General features: G+C 44.1%; 1 protein-coding gene across 2 annotated transcripts in view; it reads right to left on the bottom strand.

The window, feature by feature from the left end:
* Nucleotides 1-19276, bottom strand: part of DYRK1A (dual specificity tyrosine phosphorylation regulated kinase 1A) — a 70265-nt gene that overhangs the window by 31595 nt on the left and 19394 nt on the right. For both annotated transcript variants that reach the window (XM_014255704.2, XM_005526559.3), the window contains exon 2: nt 14683-14761. In XM_014255704.2, coding sequence (XP_014111179.1) covers nt 14683-14692 — 10 coding nt within the window. In that variant the 5' untranslated portion in view covers nt 14693-14761. The remainder of the gene's footprint in view (nt 1-14682; nt 14762-19276) is intronic.

Genomic DNA, 19276 nt, shown 5'->3' with positions numbered 1-19276 from the left:
AGAAATAAATCCAGGGAAGGGGTTGACAAGTCCAGTCAAACCTCACAGTTCCAAAGCCCAATTTCCTGCCCTTGTAATAATTCCTGTATTTAGTACACACACCTTTAAGCAATTACTTCTTTTTATTTGTCTCACCTTGAAGTAGCAGCTTTTAAGGAGAAAAAAAACTTAAGTGTGGTTGAATCTGTACTTCCAGTTGGAAACCACCAAAAATTCGGGATGCCAAACTTTACTAATCCAAACAATATGGTCAAAAATTGAGGCTCACTGTGAACTGTATGAACTTCTCTCAAGTAACACAACTTTTCAACCCAGAAAAATTTTAAACACAACAACAAAAGCCATCCACAATACAAACAAAAAATATCATTATTTCTTTAGGATAATACTGTGATGTAAGAGAATTATTTTTGAAGTGTAACTTGCATTTTTGCTTCTAAGGCTTTACTGTTTCTAGCATAAACTAAGGAGTTAATAAATAACGATGAGAACACACTACCCAAGTATCAGAGTTGTGCAAATCTAAAAAAATTATTTTTTCTGCATCTTCTAAAATCCTAGAATGGGTTGGAAGTGAACTCAAAAATTATCCAGTGCCACCCCTGGGCACCCCCACGAGCAGGGACACCTCCCACTGTCCCAGGAGCTCCCAATGTCCAGCCTGGCCTTGGGCACTGCCAGGGATCCAGGGGCAGCCCCAGCTGCTCTGGCAATTCCATCCCAGCCCCTGCCCACCCTGCCAGGGAACAATTCCTGCCCAAGATCCAGCAGCATCTAACCCTGCTTTCCTTCAGCTGATCTCCATAAATGTGATTCCCAGCTTACAAAAACTCCCATTTGCTGTGACTGGGCTCCTCCTTTCCAAGAAAAGTCCCTGCAGGGACGTCATGGAAGATGCATAAACCAAAGTCACCCTGTTTCAGCTGGAACATTTGAGTCTCTCCTTCCATTAGTCTCTGGTTTTTCTGGAATGTCAGCTCCCAGAACAAGCTCCTGAGAGCTGCCTGTCACCTGCACCTGCAGCATCCATGTGGAAAGTGATGTACCCTGGCCACCAAAAAAAAAGCAGGTGACTTCCAAAGGGTTCAGGGAGGGAAGGAATCATTCCAGCATTTCCTGAAGGATCTATAAACTACACCAAGGAAAAGCTGACTGGATAATTTGCCGTGGTTTGGTATTAGGTTTGGTTTCCCCACCTCCAGAGAAGAAGCATTCCACCTGAGGAAAGAGACTTGGATGTTTCCAAGGAAAGGTGATGAAGGAAGATTATTTATAGAATCTAAACACCAAACACAATAAATTCTTCAAGGTTCAGCTTCCCAGAACTGTGTTCTGGGAAAAGATCACCCCAAGTCCTGTTCATAGCAGAAATGTTAATGAAGTTCTAACCCCTAAATGCTTTTAATTCAAAGAAATCTGTGCCCTGGTCTGCTCAGGGAATGTTCCCAGTTCCTGAGGACACTGTGAACATCACATTTACAGGCACCAGACACAACTGTCCTGCAATGCAAAGGAAACACGACCTCCTACAAAGTCATGTCATCGAGGGTGAAGACACTGCAAGTCAAGAAAAGCGAAATAATAACACACAAACTCTTTATTTAAAAGTTGAGCTATCAGCAAGCTTCAAAGCTTCAGCATTGAAGTTTTAAAAGAGTTCTCAGGGTACAGAACAGCCAGCTCCACGCATGGCACAGTCAGGACTCTGCAAACACACACGTGAGGAAGAGTCCTTGAACAGCCTGACTGCCCTGAAGAAGAGGGGAGAAGTTGGAAGTGCCCTCCTGCCACGAGTGAAAACTGTGAGGGCTGTGTCAGGCTGTGGTGGGAAGAGATGATTGAGAAGGGGTACAAAGAAATGTCACCCCAAAAGAAACGTCACCCCAAAGAAATGTCACCCCAAAGAAATGTCACCCCCAGCAGCACATCATCAGTTACCAAGCAAGTGCTCAAGGCAATGGGACTTTAGGTTGCCCAGAGAATCTGTGTCTGCCCTTGGATCCCTGAAGTGTCCAAGGCTAGGCTGGATGGGGCTTGGAGCAACCTGGGACAGTCAGAGGTGTCCCTGCTCATGGCAGGAGTGGAACTGGATGAGCTTTAAGGTCGCTTCCAACCCAAATCATTCCGTGATTCCACGAATTTGGAGGAGAAAGTACAAAACAAGCCCAGGACCTGCCACCTCTAAGTTGTTCGTAAAAGCCAACAAGAGCCACATAACTCATCGTTCTCATCCCTGCCATGGAACCCAACTTTTACCAAATCCATGGAAGAGTTTAAAAGCCTTATGAGAAAGAAAGAGCAATATTGTTTCTTGTGCTCCAAACCCACTGCAGAAAGCAGGGCCCTGGTGGAGAAGGAGCAGCAAAAGCCCAAAGCACCTGCTCCTGTTTTGCAGCATCAGTTGTTCTGCCAAGCAGTGGCGACACTCGAGGCTGTGCTTTGCCAAAGCATCTGGGTTGAGAGCACCACGGTGGTGTTCTCTGGCTCGCTGGCCAAGCGAGCACAGAACTGCTTCCAAATGTCACTCAAGCTCACACAGCTCCTCAAGACTTCTTCTGGAATTTGTGGGATTGCTGTGATTTCTTAACAGCTCCAGAGAGCCCGACTGTGTCCGAGCAGAAGGTGCCAGAGAGGATTTCCCTTCTTTTTCTGCCCCACAAAGGGTAAGGAGAGACTTCCCAACAAGTGGACAGAGGTGGGAAATTGTCTTTGCCATCATTTGTGAGAGGAAAGCAAGGCAGACCCTTCAGAGGGCCATGGCATTGACCACCTTTAGCCAATACTCCAGTGTTTCAAAACATCATCAAGGATGAAATGATTTTGCCAGGGGAGGTTCTGACTGGATATCAGGAAAAACTTTCCATGCAAGAGTGGTCAGGCATGGGAATGAGCTGCCCAGGGAGGTTTGGAGTCACTGACTGGGAGTGTTCAGGAGGAGTCTGGATGTGGTGGCCCTTGGGGACAGGGTTTGGGGTGATGCTGAGACTGGATGATCTTGAACACCAATGTTCCACATCTTTCAGTTAAGAAATTCCTCCTGGTGTCCAACCCAAGCATCTCCTGGCACAGCTTGAGGCCTTTTCCTCTTGTCCTTCCTTGTTCCCTGTGAGCAGAGCCTCCTGTTCCACGGAAAGCTCAGACACCACGGTAATTTTGTGTTCCCAGCTCACAGGATTTCATTCCCAAGGGCCAGAAGCGCATTAGGCACAGAGTCACACCTGGAATTTCCTGTGCTTGTCCCTTCCCTGTTGGAGTCTGAAACACAGAGTGTGTGCCCTTGTGTCTGATGCTAAGCTCTGAGATCCAAGAAAACACTGAATTTCATACAACATGAAATTTATGGGCATGTTTTTATGGTGATACATGAAAACAACTGTTCAAGTTAGACAGAAAAGCTAAAACTGTGAGTGTGTAAACTAGAGAGTTTTCTTAAGTCACTGGGTGAAAAAGTTAGTTTAGAATTTAAACTTCAGATTTGATTTTTTCCACCTTTATTCAGATTATGTCTTGTAACTGTGCTGAGTTATCCCAGAAAGGGCTGGAGAAAAGACTCCCCAGCACTCCAAAGCTGAGCACAGCGATGTTTCTCCATGGAGCATCTTGTCCAGATGTTTCCAAAAACTTCCTGAGGCATTTCTTGTTCTCCAAAACTGATCAGTTCCTATCTTTGAATGAGGAAAGCCAGGCCTCTGTCAGAGGTGCCATTAATCCAAAGGTGCAGTACCTGCCTAATTACCTGGTCTTTGATGAAATTCTGACGATTCATTAGGAGCTGATGTTGAAAGGAGCCCAAATCGCTTTGTTTAAGTGGCTGCTACCCAGACTTGCTCAGAAGACACCGATTCACTTTTCTCTAAATTGATCAAAAGGCTTATCCAGGAGGGAGATTAACCATCTTCCTAATGGGTTAGGGCAGCTTCTTGGGAAAAAGAAGCTACTGCTAATCTATTATCGAGGATAATGTGGATTTTTGATGGCAAAAAGATACTGCTAATAAATTGGGATCCATGGGAGAAAGTGTGACAAAAAATTAAATCCTGTGACCAATCTGTAAATACTGAGCAGGTGCATCTGTGCAAAGAGCATTTGTAGGGAAGGAGTCAGTTCCTGTGAGGATGGGGCACAGGTTGTCCAGAGAAGCTGTGGATGTCACATCCCTGCAAGTGTCCAAGGCCAGGTTGGACACTGGGGCTTGGAAAAACCTGGGATTGTGGAAGGTGTCCCTGCCCATGGCAGGGGATGGCAATGGGATGAGTTTTAAGGTCCCTTCCAACCCAAATAATTCTGGATTCTACGAAAGCATGAATTCCCTTCTCCTCTCTACCAACCCTTTCCCAGAAAAAAAGGTGAAGCAGATTTTTCATTCATGTTATACAGGCTACAATTCATGGAATTACAGGACACAAATGATTCCTCAGGTGTCTGAATATCCACTCAGTGTTTACTCAAATACCTGCAGCCAGAGCGAAAAACTTCAAGTGAAAAGACGTCACTACGGATCTGGAAGTGTTTTGAACCCAAATCCCTGCTCCAGACGAAGTTAGCTCCCAAATTCTATTTAAGGAAACTGCCTTCTATTGAAGAAGTGGAGTATTCAGCTGGCTCCGTTTTGGTGGCACTTTTTCTGAGCAGAGAAGTGTCAGAATTTTTGCATTTGGATGGCAGCCTATAGAGCCTGGATTTCTCCCAAGAAAAAATGAAGTTGCGCTTCTTGCCTTCCCCTGGAGCTCCACATGCCTCCAGACATAAAAGAAAACACCAAATAAACAAAAAAACACAACAACTACTTTTTGCCTTTCTCAGGATCCAAACAGTCATTGCCTGGGGCCTTTTGCTACCAAAATCTTTGTTGGAAAATAAAGCTGAACACAGAATTTAAGCTGAAGGTGCAGAATCCTAACTTGAAAACTGACCCATTGATTTGGGTGTGAAACATCCTCTTTTTACTGAGGAAAATCTCTTTTCTTCACAAGAGAAGTCATGAAGACTCCTGAAGTCCATGAAGTCAGCCCAAGCCAGAGGACAAGAACGACTTTACAGATAAAATTTCTCAGAAGATGGAAGAAAAGCTGAACTTTCGAAGGTAACCAACACAAAATTCTCCCAGGCTTTGTAAGGGAGAAGGAAGCAAAGGAATATTCCTGCAGCTGCAGGTCAGGAAAAAAGAAGTTATATTTCTATATATATATATTTATATATTATGTATATATAAAAAAAGATAGAACAACCCTGGGGTTTTTTGCTTTGACAAGAGGGGAAAAAAGCAATTTTTTCCCGAGACCTCATAAGTCCAAAGAGAAGGAAAGAAGGATTTAAGGACAACAGTGGAATTAATAGCTGAGGAAGCATGGAGGCAGCAGCTGAGTACCCCTGGATCCAGCATATCCCAGGAATCCTTCCCAGCAGGCAGCCAGGACAGGGAACAGCACAAGTGTGAGCTGCTCCATGGGATGGGCTCTGGAGGCTGGGAATGCTCCGTGTACTGACAGGGAAACAGCTCTTTTTGTCTTGGAATTGGTGCTCTGAAATCTCCTCTGACCACATCTGCTCCTGCAGCTCTCTGCTGGCACAGTTTACAAACCAAGTCTCTTCCCTGAGACAGCCTCCTTCCAATCAGTGAAAATGGCAAAGCGGGAGAGGCTCAGCTGTGAAGCGGCTTTTGTAAAATCCTGCCGTGTAAAGAAAGGAAAACACGTCAAAAGCATCGGCCAATAACTGCACTGCTCACCTCCAGATTTTGGGCTGTGACCCTTTTTCTTAGGAGGTTTGTGCTCTTACCAAACACCTGCCAGGGACATTAAAGGTGAGGAATAATCAGTTGATTCTGAAAATCACCAATGACAAAACACAAGATCATCACAAACTGGTCTAAATTAAAGCACACAGGAGTAACTTGTGGTTTTGGTTTTTTTTACAGTTATTTATTTATTACAATTATTTTAATGCTGGGATTAAGGTTTTCCTTTAACATCTCAGCTTGCCTAGAGCAGCTGGGGCTGCCCCTGGATGCCTGGCAGTGCCCAAGGCCAGGCTGGACATTGGGGCTGGGAGTACCTGGGACAGTGGGAGGTGTCCCTGCCATGGCAGGGGGTTGGAATGAAATGATTTTTAAACTCCTTCAATCCAACCCATTCTGGGATTCCATGACCTCAGCAAGTCAATCTTGAAAAACTGAATTTTGGAGAAAACTCCAGAGATGTGAACATTTAAGGCTAAAAAGAAACACTACCTTACTTACATCCCTTTCTGAGCCTAAGTACCAGAAATATCCTTGAACTCCACACCGTGGATCCATCACTGGACTCAGGGAAGTCTCCAGGAATTACTCAGCACTGGGAAATGATGACTTGATTTTACAGCTGGAAGTTTTAGGAAGGTCTAACTTAAGAAACAAGAATAAATCAATTACCAGATTGCTGCTTTTTTTTATACAGTCATTAAGGGCCTAACACAGGGCCTACCATGAACATCTGGAATACACCTAAAGTGAAGCTGTAAATGGAATTATGATGGACATCTGCTGCCTTTCAGGTATTTTGCTAAACTTCAGTAAGTGAAATATTTCAAAGGGCCTAATTCCCACTTTTATTCCCAACTAGCACAGAGCCTCTGGATTACTGGAAGGTACAAAACTTGGTAAATATATCTGGGGAGGGGGTTTAATTTATTTTATATTTTATAAGCTAATATAATATATGTAAGCCATTATTGCATACCTACATGAAGATAAAACCAGTTTTATATTCGACCCATCTCATGGAGAAGGATCTGATGTACTGAGAAGCATTAACAGCAAGTCAGAACTCACATTAATATGGCAGCTGAAATCATAGAGACTTTTACCAATATACAAAATCTTGGAGAACCTTTTGTTTGTTCCTTTTTGGCATCTTCAGGACCTTGGAGAAGAATGAAGATGTCAGTCCTATTACAGCTAAGCTAAAAAACCATGTTTGGATCTCCATATATTGCCAGAAACAGTTTATTTCTCTGGAGTGGCAGGGCAATTCTGAGGAATTGTGAACTTTAATCACAGTATTAAATATTTTCTCTATTTAAAAGCCTCACTGCGTACAAAACCAGGTAAAAATGAAACCAACTTCATCCACCTTTACGAACATCATCCTTCTGTTTATTTCCTGGCACAGCACATCTGCTGATCCCTCTCCATCACACCTGAGGGAGCACAAACAAGTGGCAAGTTCACCCCAAAATACTGAGCTCAAATGGGCAAGATGCTCACATATTAAAATTTTCTGTGATTTTAGCAAAGAAAAAGTGAAGTGTTGGATGGCCTAGCAAGCTTGAGGTTGGATTCTCTGTTCACAACGTGGATTCAATGAGATGAAGGAGAAGTTAAGAGTACGCACAAAAAGAAACCAGTCAGAAGATCCAGAATTAACCAGTAAACCATTAACCATACTCTGCTCTCTGCTTGTATCCCCAGTTTTTTAAGGGATTTGCAATAACCAATTTGTTAGGAAAATGCCAGCATCAACAGGGGAAGGAGGAAATCAAGAACAAATCTCTTTTCTCAGTCTGGAACAAAACTGCTGCCACCTGTTCCACCTTTCCAGCAAATATGTTCAACAGCTGGCTCTGTGTGCAATAAACTCAAATCTAGGTCCCCAAAGATACTCCGGGATTTAACTCAGCCAGAAGTCACCAGGGGTTAGGTGTGAGTGTCAGTGAGTGCTGAGCCTCAGGAACCAGGCTTTTCCTTTGTGATGATGGATCCATGCTGGGCTGGGTATTCCCTGCTCTTCCCAGGCCAACTGGAAGGTCAGAACCTTAAATCTGATGTGTCACTGCTAGAAACAAATGGTGTTTCTTGCTCTGTAATCTAATCTCTGTCCTTAACAGCTTATCAACAAATGTGGTTTTGAGACTGTGGCGTCACCACAGAAATGGGAGAGTGAAACATTCCCAGTTTTACATTTTCCAAGCTTAATTGTGTTTCTAAATCCAGCAGGGTTTAACCAGACCCGCTCAGGTGACGCCTGAGCTGCACCCAGTGACATCAGAGGGCTGACAAATGTGTCCTGAAGCTGCCTGATGGAAATATCCCAGCAATCCATGGACAGCTGATTGCACATTGAGACATGGAAACTCTGGTAAAACCTGGGGAGAGGAACTTACTGCCCTGTGTATAACCAGGAAAAAACTCTGGCATCAAGCTGAGCATATCCTGTGCTGCTCTGGAAAGCTGGGAATCCACCACCTTGGCCCAGTTAGGCATCAAGCAAATACATCTGGGCACCACTGCCTGCACCAGCATTTGATAGAAACATTGAAAACCTGGATCACAAGATGAATTGAACAGGAAGCACCAGCCTGACTAGAAGAAGAGAAATATAAATCTTACAAGTCAGAATGTCCAATTTCAGCAAGATTTAGGAACAATATTTGCCCAGTTTTTGCTTCCACTTGCCTGATGAAGTATTATAAGTGGAATCCTTACCAAGAACTACTCAGGCCTGGCTGCTAGGAGAGCCATCCTATGGTATCTGTCTGTATTTTAAAACCTAACCCCAAAGGAACAGAACTTTAGGGATGGGGGGAAGAGGTCATTTCCACCTGGTTCCATGATTTATGAAGGATGCCTCCTACACACATTAGCTGCCCTGTTTATGGATTCAACACAGAATATATTCAGGAACTGAAGTAGTGCCATTTTAAATTAAGCTTGTCCAGTGATGATGAATTTTGGGTGTTGTATCTCCAGAAAGGGAGCTCAGGCCTTGGCAGGGGCTGCCCAGGGAGCTTTGCAGTGCCCATCCCTGGAGGTGCCCAAGGAAGGGCTGGACGTGGCACTCAGGGCTCTGGGCTGGGGACAAGGTGAGCATCGGGCACAGCTGGGACTCCATGGGCTGGGAGGGCTTTTCCAGCCTCAGGAATTCCATGGAATAGCCATGAAGTGCTGCTGGATGCAGATCTGCACCCTGGGAGGTCCTTCAGGAACACCCATTTCAGGTGTGATTCTTGGAAAGCTGCAAAAGCTCCCAAACCGGTGCTGCCCACGGAAAGAAATTCCCTGCGGATATGAACCAACAGCCTTTCCCTGGAGCACAGGGCTGAGATTCCCTTCAACACCCCCCTCATTCCAAACCCTCCCAACCCAGGCCAGCAGGGCCAACCCAGAAACATTTGCTGCCAAAAGCAGCAGAAACAGGACACAAAATGGGATGCACAAGACAGGGCCACTGCCAGGAGCCACCTGAGCCCTGGTGACAATCCTGGGACAAGGCACAATTCCGAGACTCCGTGGGCAGCTCCAAACTCAGTCTCATCATCCCATTGCTGCCAAGAGAATCTTTCCTTTCTGTTCCCACACTGAACACTGAGGCTGCAGGACTCTGCAGTGTTATGTTCATTACAGACTTCAGGCGTTCTCAGTGAACTGACCAATCATTCAGGAAATGGGAAAAAAAATATTTAATAGTTATTATTGCAATTTTTGATCTGAATTTTAATTTGGTTTTGTTCAAAATCAATTTTTTCTTTGCTATTAGAAATCAGCAACAGAAATAAATTTCAGCCTTGCAATGAAGAAATCTCCTCACAACTTAAAACTTCATTGAAAGTTACCTCAAAAGGTTTTTAAAAGAGGGTCACATGTATTGGGAGGCAAAATGAATAGAAATTACTTTTCCAGAATATTAAAACTATATATAAGAACAGCAGAATGTAAAGATTTTCTGGTTTAGATGCTGTGGTCTGTTCCTGAATAAGGAAAGCAGCATCCTCCACCGGCCTGTAATTCCATGCCAAAATCCTGGAAGAGGATTTTTATTTCCTCTTACATGGGGGCTGAGGCCGAAAACTTCAATTTTCAATATCACAGGTACTGAACCATTCTGGAGGAGGGGAAAAAAAACCCAAAAAAACCCTTTTCTTTTAAATAGGCAACTTCTTTTTAAATATGGATGCAGGAATCTAACTTTAGCTGTCCAGGTTTTCACATTGCTGCTCTCAAATACAGAAAGTAGAGCATTAATTTAGACTGTTGACTTCAAGGTTATCATTCATTGAGGTCAATGACTCCATCTCTGAAAAGCAGAACTTCCACTTTCAGCCTGAGGAGCGCCGCCCTTCCCCACTGCTTTCACACAAAAACTCCCCAAACCAGCACCAAGCCCTGCTGCAAAGGGATTTATCCATGGAAAACCAGGAGTTAGCCCTGGGAATGTCCAAGCCCTCATGAGCTGCTTCCCAACTTCCCTCTGAAGGAGCAGCTTTGTCTCGGACATGATTTTTGTGGTGTCTTCTGGTTATGGCAAACTTGTGCTGATCTGCTCAGCCAGGAGCTGAATATCCACCAAAAACTCCATGGGAGGATCCAGCTGGACAGAATCCAACTGGAACCAGCTCTCCACCAGAAACAAAACCAGTGGGAGCCACACTGTGCCCCAGGAGGGCATCAGCACCTGGAACTTCTCTGCTCTTTCCAAGCCTCCTTTTCTGCCACCAACTTCCACCTCCCAAGGGACCCTCCAGGTGTGCAATGACCTCAGCAGAGCCAGGGCCAGCATCTCCACTGCCACAGGAACATCCAGGGGAGGGAAAACATGCTGCTGGCCCAGGAATTTTCTGGATTTTCCTGCTAAAACTTCCAGTGGCTGGGACTGAAGCAGTTCACCATGGACGTGCTTTGTTAGGGTTGCACAACAGCAGAGGGGTTTTCTGATTTGCTTTGTGGGTTTTTTACTACTGACATATAAAAACATCTTGAAAATAGCTACAGGCTCAATGAAATCAGCAACTAAAATATGAAATTGGAGATGTGAGAGCCAATTCTCCATTTCCATTGTATTCTTCCATAAAATAAACACTGGGACAATTGCAGGTCCTAAATTCAACCCAATCCAGGAACTTCCCAGAAATCCTTCCTCTGGATTTGCTATATTTTAATAAGGAATACAGCTGGGGGAGGACAGGTATCTGTGTGAGAATGAATTGATTATTTAATTACCCTTGCAGTATCCTTATTGGAAAGTATTGGATTGTTTGTTTTTTTCCTTTTCCAAAAAAGACCATTTCTTTAAAGTTAAGAGCAATATGAGCACCTCCAATGTCTTATCAAACTTGACTACACCATTATCACATTTCCTTGGCTCTCAACATCTCTGGTGCATCCAAGGTAATTCCAGGTTGATGAGAATGATTTGCTGTAACCATTATGTTACTCTGTTTTCTTACAAAGGTTACAAAAAGAAGCTTTGAGCTCTTCAAAAGCTTAAAAATCAGACAACTCAGTATTTTTAGATCCATATTCCTTAGGCTCCAGCATAACTACAAAAGTCAAACCCAGAAAGCTCTTATGAAACCAAATGATTTTTATAAGGAATCTCCATAAAAAAGAGGAAAGAAAAAAGACCAACCAACCACTGAGTTACGCAGGAGCAGGACAAGGTGCAGCAGTAACTCTGGAAACAGCAACTTTTAAACACAAATGAATCCCTGCTTGTAGGAACCCAGCACAATCCCAAATTTGATGCCACCACACCATGAAAAGTGAATATGGGTAGGAGGATTGACCACCAGCCTAACTACACCCAGAAGTGTTTGGTTCCTTGCTTTCCCAAAAGGTCCTGGAGAGACTTGCAAAGGACAAAGAGGTGAAAAATTCCCATTCTGAAAATACTTTTTAATCACAAATCCAATTCTAAGGCGTTACCTGTGTTAACACAACACAACTGAAATACAGATTTGGCTTTTCCTATAAGGAGCTGAACCCCAGCTTTGCTTATTACAATGTTTCAGGGAAAAGCAGAACAGATCCTAAAAAATCCACAAGTAAACACGGAATCAGAGAATCATTAAGGCTGGAAAACACCTCTAAGACCATCAAAGTCCAACCACTACCCCAATTCTGTCCAGTCCATCTCTAGACCATGAACTCAAGTGCCACATCCACAGGTTTCTGAACATTTCCCAGGATGGTGATTCCAGCACTTCCCTGGGCAGCTCCTGCCAAGGCCTGAGCTCCCTTTCCATGGGCAAATTCCTGCTGCTGTCCACCCTGAGCCTCCCCTGGCCCAGCCTGAGGCCGTTCCCTCTCCTCCTGTCCCTGTTCCCTGGCAGCAGAGCCCGACCCCCCCGGCTGTCCCCTCCTGCCAGGGACTTGTGCAGAGCCACAAGGGCCCCCTGAGCCTCCTTTGCTCCAGGCTGAGCCCCTTTCCCAGCTCCCTCAGCCCCTCCTGGGGCTCCAGCCCCTTCCCAGCTCCGTTCCCTGCCCTGGACACGCTCCAGCCCCTCCAGGGCTCTCCTGCACCAGCCACAACTGGAGCCAGCCCTCGAGGGGCCTCTCAGAGCCAGCACAGAGGGACAATCCCTGCCCTGCTCCTGCTGGACACACAATTCCTCACCCAGCCCAGGGGCCAGTGGCCTCTTGCCCACCTGGGCAGCCCTGGGCTCGTGTCCAGCCCCTGGCACCGGCACCCCCAGGGCTTTTCCAGCTTTTCCAGCCCCACTGCCCAGCCTGGAGCTCCAGGGGGTTGTTGTGACCCAAAGGAAGGACTAGCCCTTGGCCTCACACCACTGGCCTCATCCCATGGATCCAGCCTGTCCTGATCTCTCTGTGGAGCCCTCCCACTCTCCAGATCCACACTACTGCCCAAACTGGTGTTGCCCACAAATTGACAGAGGCTGCACTTGATGCCCTGCTCCAGATCATTGATAAAATTATTGAACATCTTTCAGTTCTCCAAACTGCACCTTAAAGTGCCCTTTTGCTGGGTGTCCCACATATTATACAGGGCAAAGAGAATTTCAACGTGGTGTAAGATTGTTTTCCTGGTGAGTCAAACTGGAAAACAGCATTTAATATCCCCATTTCTTCAAATTTTCACTTTTTTTTTTTTTTTAAAGCAGTGGACCTTAATACATTTCTGTGTTTTCAGCTTAAGTGGTGATCTAAAATTAAAGTATTCCATGGTAGAAGTGAAAAAATCTTCTTCAGGGGATTGTTTCCCCAGTTCTGCTGTGGTTAATGGTAGGGCTATAGAGCAGCTTCCAGGACAATGAAGTGAAGCTCATTAAAACAAAGATTTGATTAACCCTCAGAAGCTTCCCCCCTTTAACTAAAGGTAGTTTAGACATTACCAGGCACCTCTGATCAATCACCCTCAAGAAACATTCTTGAAAATGCAAGTGAGCCATCCTCAAGAACCACAAAACCTTTCAGTTTTCAGCCTGAGCTTTCCCCAGCTACTTTGAACTTGAGACTGAGTTCAGCAGTCACCATATGACTCCTCCTGTCACTGCACCACAAAATTATCACAGGGCAGGGTCTCATTTTAAGGCCTGCAAACCTTGTTCATTCTCAGAACCTCAGCACACCAAGCCTGCCTCTCCCAATAAACAGAAAATGCAAATAAATATGACTTTTCTAACTTCCAACACATCAGAGGCATAAAGGTCTTTGGCCTGGTTTTTGAGCTGTAGTTAGCAAGGGACTTGTAAATAAATAATTTGGGCTGCAGGAGACAGAATTACCACTTAAATTTCAAAATCTTGTATCCATTTATATTCTGCAAGCTCATAATTCTACAAGCTCAACACCATCAGAAATTCTGACCAAAACTGAAAGTGCTTAAGTTGGAAGTTTTAAATCAGATTAATGTATTGCAATGTGAAACTGAATTCTTTCAAACACTGTCATACATAAGGTACAATTTCATAACATTATCTCTCCTTTCAGTTGTGGGATGAGTATTTTTAAAGCTTTCAAAACATTTTCTCAATATTTAGGTTCTATTTTAATCTGTCACTGCCTACTAGACAGAGCTCCCCAAATCTGATGGGACATCAGTTTTCTAGAATTTAATGCCACTCCTCTAGATGTAGATGTTTAAAATGAAATATGAAAACGAAATAACCCTTTGGAGAAGTTTTCCCTTCTCCTCTTCTTTGCCCAACCTAATTTTAGAATTCTTTAGACCTGCTGTGACTTGAGCTTTCAGCACACAACGCACAAACATGGGAGTGGAATGAGCGATGTTTGGTTTTCAGGGAATGAAATCTCCACTTCCAGCATCTTGGTCCTAATCCAAAGGCTCCATGTAAATAGACCCTCCAAAGCTGTTTATGCACCAACAGCTGATGCAACTGAAAACTGTCAATCAGGAGATGAGCTGGATGCACACGGAAATCTGCCCGGCTTTTTTTTTTTCCCCCAGCCCTAAGGATTCCTGGGGCTTAAAGCTGAACAAGCAAACCAAAGATCTGGTTGAAATAAAGGCATTTGGGTATAAAAAATTAGACCAACCCTCTTGGATAAACTAGATTTTCTTTTATATCTACTGCTTACGATTTTCCGTGTCAAAATATGAACTGTATTTCCAGCAAAACTAAAAATCAGCCATTGAATCTGCAAACACACTTGGCACTTTCAGGATTTTTGATTAGCCAAAAAATGGGAAAACTTCCTAAAATATCAACCAGTCCATTTAATTGGCAACTTCAGAAGCATTCCCTTCTTCTTCCTGGAAGAAGAAGAGTTTTCCGAGCTGCAGAAGAGTTTTGAAAGGGCAAAGAAAGATTTCAAAATTCTGCAGGTTTTTAAATATTCTACCAAATTGAAACAACATCATTTGGGGGGACAGAGAATGGACCAGCAACAAAAAACACATCAAGAACATTCATCATTTTTCATTGTAAGAATCCCAAATATCAAATCACCTGTATGCATCGTCTTCTTTCAAGTCTCATATCATCCTGCGGGGTTGTGGGGACGGGGGGAGTCCAGCAGCAAACAACACTGAAAAAGGGAAAAAAAAAAAAGAATAAACTTCTTAAACTGCAGCCACAACTGCTCAGTTCAACCCTGAGCTAAACCAAGGAAATCCAAACAGAAAATGAGGTTTTGCAACAGGAAAAGCAGAGACAGGCATGACAAAGACTTGTCTTCCACTGATATCTGGTCTTAGATATTTAAGATATTTAAGATGTTTAAGACATTACTTAATTTTCAACTGGGCATTGAATAAATCTCAAAATTAACATAATACCAAAAAATTGTCATCTTTGCCAAGCCCTTAAATGTGTCAGAGAAATTCAGGACAATAGTTCTAAAACACAACTGAACTTGTGGGACTTCCCCAACTCTACAAGCTATACAACTATAAATGCATATAAATTCCTAAATGTTAAAGTTCATTTCTCCTCATAACCTGATGAAATTAAGTAAGGTTCACCTTGCTGCAAATAATTAAACTATGCTCAGAGAAATAAAATTGTGCTTGCCATAGACACAGATATAAAGACAGTTTCCAGGAAGAAAACTCCAGCAGAAATTAAGAAGTACAGCAGGATTATGAACAGAAAAAATAAAATTAAAACTGAAAACACAACTAAGACTGGTCAAAGTATTTCTCAAACATTTGTTTTCTACTTGTTCTCCAACAATCCAATTACTGACCAGCTGGAATTGGAGAGTTATTATTATTTAAACACCTCCTGAAATATGTAACTTCAGGCAAATGTGAGCAGCCTAAAATGCACTCAGACCCCGCAATTTGAGCAGCAACCAGCGCCGTTCGCTCCATTTCCCCCCAACAATGAGAGTTCAAACCCAGCACAGCCCACCCTGCGCACAGCCTGCCCTCCTGCCACCACTCTGGCCTTGTCCCTGTGCCACTCCAGTGTCACACACCCCAAAGAGAAAGGGGCAGAAGGACAAGGAACTGCTTGTTGGATCCATGTAGGAGCAGGTGTTGCAGTTGTGTTGGTGTTTTAGGAGCAGGTGAATTTTTGCTGTTGTGCACCCCAAAAAAGGAGAAACCCTAAAAGTGGCCTTTTTATGGCATCCACAGAGCCCTGGGATGGCACTGCCACATCCACAGCTGCCAGGAGCACGGCTGAGGCCACACCAGGTCCTACAAACTGGGCATTCTCGTGCCTAAATCACTTCAGTTTGAGGGAAGGGTTTGGTGCAGGTGCTGAGTGAACACCTCCCACAGGCAGCCCTGGGACCCCACAGGAAAAAAGAAAGGAAGAGCAAACTCTGATGTAAATGAGCTAACAATGGAATTCCAGAGTGGTTTGGGTTGGAAAGGACCTGAAAGGCCATCCAGTGCCACCCCTGCCATGGCACCTCCCACTGTCCCAGCTGCTCCCAGCCCCAATGTCCAGCCTGGCCTTGGGCACCTGTGTCAGGGCCTCCCCACCCTGCCAGGGAAGGATTTTTTACCCAACATCCACCTAAAATTGTAATTTTTCAGTTTGAAGCTATTCCCTGGCTCCTGGCCCTGCAGCCCTTGGCAATTGTCTCTCTGCAGCTTTCCTGGGGCTCCTTCAGGCCCTGCAAGGCCACCCTGAGCTCAGCCCAAAGCTTCTCCTGGCCAGGCTGAACAATGGCAGCTGGGCCAGCCTTTCCTGCCAGCAGAGCTGCTCCATCCCTCTGCTCATCCTGGAGCCTCCTCTGGGCTCTCTCCAGCAGCTCCAAGTCCTGGAGCACCAGGTTTGTCCATCCCACGCAGGTGCCCAAAGGCTGCAGAGCCTCAGTCCCATCTCTGAAAGCTCTCTCTGGCCAATATCCTTTATTCCCTTTAACTGCAGCACCTCTGGGTTTACACCAGGATTACAGGGAGCCTTTGCCAGCAGCAGCAGCTCCAGGACTGAAGGCATCACTCCCTTGTCTTTACCAGCCTGCAGCTCAAAACACTGCTTGATCCCCTCCCAATGCCACCAGTTCAAGACCAGTTTCAACCCTAACCCAGCTCAGTTCAAACTATCACCAGAGTTTGAGCGATTTTCACCCAAAATATCGTGGAGTGTTCAACCATTGTCTCCTGCCCATCCCACAAAGGGAATGCTCAGCTCCCAAAGCAGCTGCAGAGGTAACCACAGAGCCCTGAGTTATTTTAGAATTTAGAAGACACTTTAAGAGCTACCAACACTAGGGAAGAGCTGCTGATGTGAGAAAGTCATTAACAGGTTATTAACAGGAATCAACACATTGGTGCATTTCAGAGCTGACCAGGAACACAGATCCACCCCAGCTTCATTCTCCTTCCAACTCTCCACCAGCCCATCCTGGAGAACCAGAGAACTCCTGTGGAATTCCAGAGTGGAAAAGCAGGTGGAGCCCTGTTTTCCAAGGAAAGGTTTGAAATCTTAGCAGAGCCCAAGGCCGGTGAGTCTCTGTGACAGTAACAGTGGCACAGACACACAACATAAAAGGGTAACAATTTTAGGGGTATTTTAAGTAGATACAACCAAATTGCACCCAGTGCCCGCAGGGGCAGCAGGTAAAAGTCAGACAGTGTGTTCAGCTGGGTCTGCATTGCCAGGTGCTCAAAGCAAAAGGCCTTTTAGGCAGCCTGCACAAAGGCTTCCTGGTTTAGATAATAAATTGATGATAAGAGGAGGCAAGAGCAAATCCTACTCATCACACAGTCTGTAAGATCTAGAAGAATCCCCTCAGTAATAACATTTACTGGGCTTCAAGAACCAAGTTTGATCTCCTTACAGGTATAGAACAGAAGTGAATTGGAAATAAAGGAGGAGAGGAAGGAACAGATGACAGGAAAGGTGTTAAAAAGCAAATTATTGAAAGTGGTTGAGCAAAGAGAAGAATAAAAGCCTAAGTCATTTATTTAAACAAAGAGAGCAATTCCTAGAAATCATCTGTGCTAAAACTTTACCTCGTGCTTTTGTTTGCTGTTTTCCTCTTCTCTACCCACCCGAGGCTCCTGTGATCTCCTCAAGCACAGGGAATGGGATCCCCCATCCGGAGCCACTCCCTGCTCATGAGCAATCCCAAGGCTTAGTCACACACACCGAGGATGCTGAGCACGTTCTAGTCCAGGTTATATCCACAATATTATGGAGATGGTGACACTGGATAACAAAACTTTGTCACGTCTCTGACTTTTCCTCACATCCCAAGCCCGGTTTCTCTGCTGGCCTCTTTGAGAATTAAAGCTTTATTCCCTGTATTCCTTAGGAGCATCCATTCCCTCCTGCAAAACTCAATACCTCAACACACGTCAATAGATTCAGTGCAGATCAAAGTTGGGTTCAGAGCAATCTTATTTCCAAACCCCTAAAAGTTAAAGTGCAAAAACCATTATTAACATGAAAATTTAATTAAAAGAGAAGTCTGCTGGGGAGGGGTTTGCTTTTTTCATTTTACTAATTAAAGGCCATCATAGAGAGACTTCCTTATTCAGGATCACTGTATTATAAGATTCAATATTGAATCTTTTTGCAAAGCCAGGTTCAAGTTTTTCCTCTGTGAAAAGATTATTTTGTAATTTTTAAAGTCATACTTGAGGAATAAAGAGAAGCCCCTGCATTTCTCATGACTACACACACTGCTGGCAGAGCTGAACATAATTCAGGTCACTGACCTTCGGTGAACACAGGCAGGCCTGTTGCTAGCAACATAAAATATAAATACTTACTTAGAAACCAAATTTTTTTTTAAATTTATTTACTAGGAAAATTATCCTGAGGTACCCACCATGAAATTCGGGTTATTAACGTACTGGAATATAATGGATTTAGACATCTGAATTATGCAGAGGCAACCAGTGATGAGGTTTGATGTAAGACAAACTGAGCAAAAGATTCCTCAAAGACACAGATTCAGTGTTTTATTTCAAACACCGCACAGTGAAATGTGAAGTACAATCAATCCAATTGGAATTAGATTAATAAATCTGACAGGGTGCTCAGTGACTGACAGCTTCCCAGAGGGACAAAGCTGAGGAATCCCAGAATCATTGTTTTGCCAGCACCCAGCACATGCAGTGTGCTTTGTTACCAGGGAAATCCCATGTGTTTAACGTCCAAATTAACACACAGCTGAAAGCTAAACACACCCAAATTCATTGCTGCTTTTATGGCCAACATAGGTTATCTATCTAAGGAATAATTCACAAGAATGAAAAGGGATAAAGAATGGCCAAGCTGTACTGAATTCTGCTTTGTACAACTTGGGTTCACCTGCAAAATCACCTGCAGAAAATTAAAAGTAGATTATGATTCCAGCATAAAAAGCCAATATATCCTTGCCCTTTCTAGGCACCCTGCAGGTTCCTATGTAACCCACAGCAAATATATTGAATACTAAAGCAAAGGTAATTAATTTGTGATCAGCACCACATCTGTCCCGTTCCCAAAGAAGTCACAGATGCCCTTCTCCAGCCTTAAGTTCTATTGGATTCTGGAACACTTATTATCTGAATGTTTTCACTGAAACAGTAACTGCTCTATGACTACAGAATCAGGGAATCATGGAATGGTTTGGGGTGGAAGGAACCTTAAA

Source organism: Pseudopodoces humilis, chromosome 2 (assembly GCF_049639895.1).
Source record: "Pseudopodoces humilis isolate 2021_Gansu_Grassland_sample_001 chromosome 2, ASM4963989v1, whole genome shotgun sequence".
NCBI lineage: Eukaryota > Metazoa > Chordata > Aves > Passeriformes > Paridae > Pseudopodoces > Pseudopodoces humilis.
Note: the sequence above shows the minus strand (reverse complement) of the source record. Positions and strands in the feature narration are given on the sequence as shown.